This window comes from Gavialis gangeticus, unplaced genomic scaffold, assembly GCF_001723915.1.
Source record: "Gavialis gangeticus isolate Ggan-Ray unplaced genomic scaffold, GavGan_comp1, whole genome shotgun sequence".
Lineage (NCBI taxonomy): Eukaryota > Metazoa > Chordata > Crocodylia > Gavialidae > Gavialis > Gavialis gangeticus.
In genome coordinates this window covers 34,366,549-34,375,158 of record NW_017728995.1, presented here as the reverse complement: position 1 = coordinate 34,375,158, position 8,610 = coordinate 34,366,549, and the positions used below count along the sequence as shown (strand labels likewise).

The following is an 8,610-nucleotide window of genomic DNA, read 5'->3' as shown; positions in this document are numbered from 1 at the left end:
TTTGTACCATTTTTAATTTTCCCTAAGCCTAAGGAAGGGCGTGTGAGCCCGAAAGCATGCAAAGAAAGATTTTTTTTGGTGTGATTTCTTAGTTGGTCTAATAAAAGGTATCATCTCTGAACCAAGAGTTTTGCACATCCATTAAGGCTCCACACTTGAGCAGTGTGAGCTGGCACAGACACACTGGTGGTGAAACCCACCACGGCTGATGCGTTCCTTTTTTTATGGCACTGATACACTTGTAGAGGCCTCACTCTTCCAAAGATGCCTTGATTTCCTGGAGACTCTTGCTGGTGTCTATATGTACAGACACACTGACATAAAGGTGGCAGGGAACTTGGCTGGGCTGATTGTGCTCAGACAACAAAAAGGGTTAGGGTTCATTTCTATGTTATGCCTACCCAGATGTCCAGAAGCATGGAGAACCAGCCACAGTCAAGACCCACAAGGAGGAGTGCATGAGCCTCAGCGTGGCTATCAGTTTAGCTGTTGTACAGTCACCCTACAATGACAGAGATGCTGCACACAGATACAGACACAGACACAGTGGGCACGCCTACACGAGACACTTTACTACACAGTAGAGCAGATTACTGTATAGTAAGCATCACTGTCTACATGTGCAGACCCTCACTGAGCAGTAATTTGCTCTACTCAGCAGTTAATTTGCTACCTGCAGATGCAAGTAGCAACTTAACGGCTGAGTAATTATTGTGCAGTAAGGCACGTGTAGATGGCCCACCAGGAGCAAATTTGCTTCTGGGCAGCAGGGGGTGGGAGATTGCTCCTGGCCCCTGGGGAGCTGCCTGTGGCAGGTCCCAGCCCCGCAGCTTTCTCCCAGTCCCATGCCCAATGGGTCGATCAAGGTACAGAGCTTGGAAAGAGCTGTGGGGGAGGGGGAGGTCCCAGAGGGAGCAAATCTGCTCCCAAATGCATATATGTTGTACACACCTGCCCAGGGTAGTAAATTACTCTGGAGTACACCCATCCTGCAGCATATGCACATGTAGACGCACCCAGTGTCTTCTAGGTATCTCAGGGTGCATTTACACATTGCCCTATGGCAACATAGTGGCGCACTACAGTGACGTAGTGATCATGTGGGTCTACACGTGACCGCCAGCTATGCTGCCATAGCGGTGCTCTCCCCAGTTACAGTGTGCCACTATGGCGACATAGCTGGGAAACGTAAGCATGCACCGCCGCATGGTGCAGCGATAGCCCATAGTGTGCCGTGCTTCCAAAAGGACTACAGCATGGCGCCGTAGCAACGTCACATGTAGGGGCACACTCGGGGTACTACACTTGACTCTGAGACCCCCCGTGCTATTATGCTCATATTCTAAATCTCTTCTCCTGGTTACTTATAACAAAGGCGTGTACAAATAAAAAAAGACTACATGACTAACTGAATATATACCAAAAAATGGTGAGATTACCTCTATACCTACTCCTACTAAATGCACCAAGTAAACAAACTGAACCCTAGTTATTATTTGTATAATAACTGCATTATACACATATTCTCTCGCATGCTTAGATCAATATGAAATAAAAGGAACAGCCACTTACCAAGTTCTTTCTTTTAGGTTGGGAGACATTGTTTAAAAAAGTAAACACCTCTTGAAGCACTTGAACATCTCTGCTAGGGGCCTTGTGAATAGATTTTAACAACAGTGGGTGGAAAACTTTCGAAGTCCCCTATGCCAAATTCCAGGCCCACTTCTGAACTGTTTCAGACAGCTTCAAATTGGTTTAACAGGCTTGTCTGTCTGCCCACTCAGGTTTAAACTACATTTAAACCAGTCTAATAACATATGAGAGTATTGTCACAACTACAGTTGTGAGACAGGCACCAGTTACCATCTCCTTTTTAATGGGTTGGGGGACGCACTTAGCAAGCACTTATTTGGGATCATCTCAGTCTGTGGCAGCCCTGCATACAGACCCCAACTCCTAGAGCTGCACTCTATAACCACAAGATTATTGTTCCTCCTTGCATGCCAGGCACTGCATTAGACCAAACTGTAAAGCCCAAGGGCATATCTGGATTTTAAAATCCCGAGTCCATGCATTGACAGTGATATATAATTACACATACTGGTGAAATCTCTAAATTCTCTCTCATTGGCAAAACCTTCAGGGGACGTGGTTTCACGACAGTTCATTGCAAAATCCCATTTAGATACTCAAGCAGATGGAGTATTAATAAAAAAAGATCTCTGTTGCCCTTTTAGACACTTAAACGGACTGGCTCGATTCCCACAAACAGTTGGGGAAGTCTGAAAGCAATGGGAACTATCGCTTCGACCGTGCTATGCAGAAATCACCCCTTGCACTGAGACAAACCCTGTCCTCAGTTGTACCCAGGCCACCCAAGGAGGACACCGAGGTCTTGCTCAGTGCAGATTCCCTCCCTGCTCATATTGTGCTGGGGTGCAAGGTGACTGCTGTGACTGTCACACCACTATCAGCAAAAAGCCAATGCTGACAAAGCTGGGAGAGCCATTCACAGCAGCCCCTCTGCCCGTACCTGTGTGTGGATGTGTCAGGTCGGGGTCATAACATGAAGCTAGCAGGTAGCAAGTTTAAAACTAACAAAAAGCAGTTCTTTTCCCCCAGCCTGTGGCTGAAGTGTGGGACTCGCTGCCCCCAGATGCAGCTTAGCCAGGATCCAAAAGGGTTTGGACATATTTTTGGAGAAAAAGAGCATCCAGTTGCTACTGAGCAAAGGAACAAGGGCACAGCCTCCGCATCAGACCCAGCAAACCCGCTGGTGGTCTGGAGAGGACGCCGCATGCATGATAACCATGGCTTTAAAAGACACGGTGAAGAATAAACGACAGGACCCCTCAGCAGCCACCCCCCCCGCCCCTCATGCTGCCCTGCTTTACCTGGGTCTCGGCAGCGGTCTCTACCCCGCTCCCGGGTCTCGGCATGGGGAGAAGGGGATGCCCTGGGCCTATGCCCGGCTTTCCTCTGCTCCCTCTCCTCACCCCTCCTGCGATCGTGCTGCTGAGACTCCTCAGAGTTGCCGAGCCTTGTGTCACGAGGAGCCGCGGGCACCAGGATCCCCTGGCGCTGGGCCCGGCGGCTTTCCGGGCGTGGGGAATGCTTTCTCCCGTGTTTCCATGCTCCCTGCTCCACTTCCAAGTCCACGTTGAAGCTGGGAAGCCTCGTCTCTCTGTCTGGCTGCGACGGCTTCTTTTCTCGTGGCTCAGCCTCTGCGCCCAGGTTCAGGCTATGTGGCCTGGAGGTCTTCTCCTCCCTGCATCCCTTCCTGTCTGGGGGCTCCCAGCTCCTGCTGTGCCCCAGGGCTATGTATTCAGCCTCTCTGTCCTGACCAGGGCTGTGAGGTCGTCTGGACCTCTCCTGGCTCCCTGGTTTCCTTTCCCGCATCTCTCTGCTGCACGGCAGGCTGTCCCATACCCTTCCTGGGTGAGAGTCCTCCAAGGACAGATGCCTGAGCTTGGCACCGTCGCCCGGCACAGCCTGAGTTTCCCTGGGATGCTCTCTGTGCTGGTGCCTATTGCCACTGTGGGGTCTGCGGGGCCTCGCGGGCTCGGAGGCTGGCCCTCGGGGGGTGTCCCGCGTGCAATCTGGGTGGCAAGCGAGGGGACAAAGAAGGAAGCAGGTTAGTGACACGAAGGTCAATTTTAACAGACAGGGGCCAGCTCATGCAGCAAAGGCAATGGGTAAGACGGGCAGGGTCAGTACGGGAATGGTGGGGTGCAGGATGGGGCTCAGAGCTAATGCCGTGCAGCGGTGACCCAAGGAGCAGCACCCTTGGGGGCAAGGAGGGGTAAGACTAAGTGATGGGCCAGCAGCTAATGCATGGCAGGTTTTTTATGAAGTGCCCAGGAATCTGGACTCCATGCGCCTGCAAAGGGAGGCCGGGAAGCTGCGGAGATTTGCTGCTTGGAAAAAAAAATAGCATGGGAACAGCTCGCTCTGTGGCGTGCCCTTGCTTTTGCCTGCTCCTGGGAGCTGGCTGGAAGCAATGAGAAGCCAGAAAGTATCAGGGAGAGGTTTGGTTTTACTCTCTGCTCTGAACAGAGGCTCAAAATGAGTCCTGATCTCATTGGAAACTGGTTTCCCAAGCCCTAGATTTAGGTTTCAGTCCATGGGGGAAAATATCAGCACTACCAAAGCATGCCTGCACAGGGAGATACAGCGCTCCACAAGGCAGCTGGGAGAGGAGTCAGATCTCTTTGTAAGGTCACTGAGGACTTCCTCTAATATGGGCAGAGGTTAAGAAATATCCCTCCTAGGGATCAAGCCTTGGGGCTCTTGAGGGCTCAAAACTAGACTTTGTCTAAATTTGCTGCTGAGGAAACATCAGGGCAGAAAACAACACACCCCAACGGAGCGCAGAGAACAGGCCCTGACCTCAGCCACGTGCTCCCTGCACACAGAGGATGCTTCATTTCTGCTTTCTGGGAAGCAGGAGGAAATCCCCTTTGGTTTCCATTGCACAGCGGTACAGAGCTGCGACTGGGGCAGGGGGGATCCAGTCTGCCAGCTCACGGGTGTCTGATCAGTTTACTTTCTCAAAGCAATTTCAGGGCCTGGGGAAGTGCTTGCACTCAAGCATAGGGGGCTTTTGCAAGTGAAGACATGTATTTAGGTTAAGGAAATACTTGTCTGGGAGGGAGATGAGCAGAGGGCTGGACTAAACGTGACCTCCAGAGGGCCCCCGACAGCCTGTTTTTTCCATGATTTCAGAGAAAACCAGTTCACACTAAGCAACGGATGGGCTGCATGCAGAACTGCAATAAAAGGAAGCAGCGCAGGATTTCTCTGCGGCTCCATGATCTCTAAGGTGATTTCACTTCCCCTTTGTTGTCTTCTGCCCCATCCAAACTGCTATCCAAGTTTGGTGATAAAAACAAAACAAAGATTTATGAGACACTCTCATAAGCCAGCAAAAAACCCAACAGGGTGTCCTAAAAAACACTCCAAGAAACATATATGCAGTCGATATACATTGAACCCCCCTCCCCGTGAAAGGAGGGCCAGTTTGAACTTGTGAGGAACAGCTGTTTCAAAGCATCTGGATGACTTACTGAGCAATAATTAGCAATGGAAAAACAAAGCCCAAGTGAAAGACGGGTTTTGGCATGACAGGAACAGGCACCTCCGACCCAGCTTCCCCTGTAATTAGTTTTAATTTGGTCTGCAAAACTTTGCAAGGAAAAGCAAAACAGGCCAGCCAAGACTGACGGGGAGAAGCGTAATGAGAAGGCAAAGCGCAGCGAGAAATGCTGAAGCAGCGCTGGGAAAGGTTGCGTCGGTGCTGAGGTAGGCAACACGGTTGTGCCAGACAACCTGAGCAGGAAATCGGGCTTCACGGAAGTTCAGGGCAGCTTGTTTCCAAGCATGGGGCCCGAAAGGGTGTTTTTCTTCCTCTGTCTTTATTTTTCCCTTTAAAAAGAGAGACGGGTCTTTCCCTGGATCCACATGCACTCTGAGCACAGATCCCAGAGCTTTCTGGCGTGGGCCCACAGGCATGATGCAAACAGAAATGCTGGAGCCCTCTCAGGTCATGCTCAAGCCCCGAGCAGATCCTCATTCAACATCCCGGGTGCTCTACATGCTTCAAACTGCAGTGCTAGCTGGTCGCTAAAACCAGGGACCAAAAGCAACACTGCAGCTGCAGGCTCATTAAGGACTTCTACCCTAGCTGCAGTGTTTCCAGACTATAGGAGACACCAAATATCACTCTGCTTTTCAAAACTCTGTAAGACTCCCAAATGCATGCCAGAATCTGCTGCATTCAGGTTCAATGTTCATTCTTCTTCATCCTCCCTGCTTCAGCTCCTGCAAGACCTTTCCCTACCATGCATTTTCCAGTGATTTGCCAAGCCTAATTCGATCAGACCGTCATTGGTTTTACTAAGAGGATCTTCCACAATACCGTGGACTTTGGCATTGTGAACCTCCCGTTCAGTTGCTGCTCTTTGTTGTTTGCAGTGAAAACTTTCTGGTTGCCCTAGACCGGATTCCCAACTGGACTTCAAATATCTGACTTGGGAATGCAGAAGAAAATGCCTAATGAACAGAAACAGGGCTGTTCAGAGCGCTGCCCTTCCTCTGTAGGGCTCCTTAACCAAAAGCAGCAAGGCCTTTCCCACCATATAGTTTCAGCAGGACTTCGGAAAGACTGGACTGGAAAGCAGGACCTCAGCAGAGCATCAGAAAGAGCCACCACCAGCACCAAAGCAAAGCGATCCTCAGACTTCAATAAACACCCCCTGATTTTCCCTTCCTGCTCTGGAAGGAGTTTGTGTGATCATACAAAGCAGGTTCCCAGGAGAAAGCAAAACCACCTGGAAGACTGTAGCCAGTCCATGATTTTCAGCACAGAGTGATCACTCTTTGAGGATGCCTCCGCTATTCAGTAAGTCATACAAATCGATGCAAGGTACATACCTCTATTGGGAAGGCCATCCCCTGGACCAGGATGTCCTGTAATTACACCACTGCCAAGATTTCAGGCACCCACATGGATTAGAAATGGAAATGCTGCCCTTAACATTTTATCCCAAATTGCCTCCTTTTTAACACGCCCATAATGTTGTGCATTAGCAAACTAAAACCATATAACACTGGCCATGTATCTTCTTGTAACCAGAAGCAGGTCTGAAATGGGCCCACCAGCCCTACACCATGGTCCTTCTCTAGGGCACTCTAATTACAAAAAAAAAAATGAGGAATGAAGTCGCCTGGTTTTTTTGGCATTGGGACTGATCCCGCTTCAATTAAAGTCAGAGGCAAAACTCAATTTACTGCTGCTGCGTGACGGCCCATGCTCTTAAGGATAACACCAGTGCAGAACTCAGGCTTTCCAACAGAAGTTTAAAATGGGCACGTCTACACGTACATTTACACCGGCTTAAATTTACTGTGCAGTAAGCTACTGTGCATTAAGCAGGAATAGGCTGGCAACTATATGTGCAGGTGTTAAAGAGCATTAACGCCGTGCGGTCTTGAGCGTAAAGTTACTCCCAAGTCAGTCCACAAACACAAGCTGCTGCACAGTAAGGCATCTACAAGTGCATTAATGTGCAGCAACTAGTTGGGTCTAAATTTGATACCTACATCATGCAGGTATCAAATTTATGCCCAAGTTGGCATAAGTCACCATAGGTACTGCGCAGTATGGGTGCGCATGTGTAGACGCGTGCCCATACTGCTAAGTAATTTTAGGTTACTGTGCAGTAAATGTGCATGTGCAGATGCTCCCACTGTCTAGCTCTGGACAATCTGTATTACAAAGCTCATCAGTCCCAGACTACAGGAAAGGTTACCTCCATTCTCTGCATAGTAGCTGTCCTCATAAGCCTTGTGTCCCTGCGGCTCTGTTTTTTTCCGCTTCTTGTCTTGCAGCAGCAACTTCTCCTGCAGGATGCGGGCCATGTCCTGGTGGAGGAGGAGACACAACAGTCACATTTCCCAAGGAAGCCCTTTTCTTATTCATGTCTTACTGCCACGTTCTCATGTCTCCGCCATGAGCCACAGATGCCACAGATGCTGTGGACAAACTCTAAAGACCTACAAATCCTGCATGTCTCTGGGAGTGCATCACCCTCAGTTTTTATGATGGAGGAGCGGGGCAGAGAAGGATCAGAGGAGAGACCCCATCCAACCTTCCCTGACCAGATCAAGAGATGCTGGGTGGATCTACAGAAATAAACAAACTAGCTCCTTCCTGGGGAGAGGAAAGGATCTGAAGTTGTGTGCAATTAATAAGGACTAAGCCTTCCCTTCCTCTGCATTGGACACCACCCTCATCCCCCTCAAATGCCCAGTGCAGAAACCAGCAACAACAAGCAGTAAATCACCATTCACTGTGCCATGCTGTTTTGCTCCTTTGATGTATTTGGAAATACCCAAATGGGAAATAACAGGTCAACTTTGACAGCTGCATGGAGCGGATGTTGGGTTCTGCTGCACGCGTGGTTTGAGCAAGGGTGGTGGGTGCAGACAGCAATCAACACTACCAGCCACCAAATTTCCAAGCCCCAAATGGCTGGATTGGTGCCACACACTGGATCTGGCCTGCCGATGATCTGGTGCCATTCATCTGTCCCGCAGGCCAAGAAGGTCAGGTGCCACTGGCATAGGCTACAGATTAAAAAGTGGGTTTTGACTGGGTAAGGCTTAGCACCTGGTGCAAAGCCCTGTGTGACTGTGTGGATCCATCCAGGCACAAAGCATCTGCAATGGGACAATGTGGGCCTCCCTATGCCTGAAGAGGGGTGATTGCACTGAAAGCTTGCAAAGAAGAATTTTTCCAACTATAGTTGGTCTAATAAAAGATAGTTTCATAGTTTCTAGGGTTGGAAGGGACCTGAGTAAATCATCTACTCCGACCCCCTGCCACAGCAGCAAAGATTACTGAGGTCAAACGACTCCAGCAAGGTGTTCATTTAACCTCCTCTTAAAGACCCCCAGGGTAGGGGCCAGCACCACTTCTCTTGGAAGTTGGTTCCAGATCCTAGCCACCCTGACTGTGAAGTCGCGCCGCCTGATATCTAGCCTAAATCTACCCTCTGCCAGCTTGTGACTGTTATTCCTGGTCACTCCTGGCAGTGCTCGGGGGAACAG

At 49.8% G+C, this 8,610-nt stretch overlaps 1 protein-coding gene across 2 annotated transcripts in view; it reads right to left on the bottom strand.

The window, feature by feature from the left end:
- The window catches only part of CCDC50 (coiled-coil domain containing 50), a 72,698-nt gene that overhangs the window by 13,090 nt on the left and 50,998 nt on the right, over nt 1-8,610 (bottom strand). Inside the window, exons 5-6 of one of the 2 annotated variants that reach the window (XM_019503487.1) lie at nt 7,311-7,422; nt 2,895-3,599 (exon numbers count right to left, since the gene is read on the bottom strand). In XM_019503487.1, coding sequence (XP_019359032.1) covers nt 2,895-3,599; nt 7,311-7,422 — 817 coding nt within the window. The remainder of the gene's footprint in view (nt 1-2,894; nt 3,600-7,310; nt 7,423-8,610) is intronic. The other variant, XM_019503488.1, reaches the window with a different exon arrangement.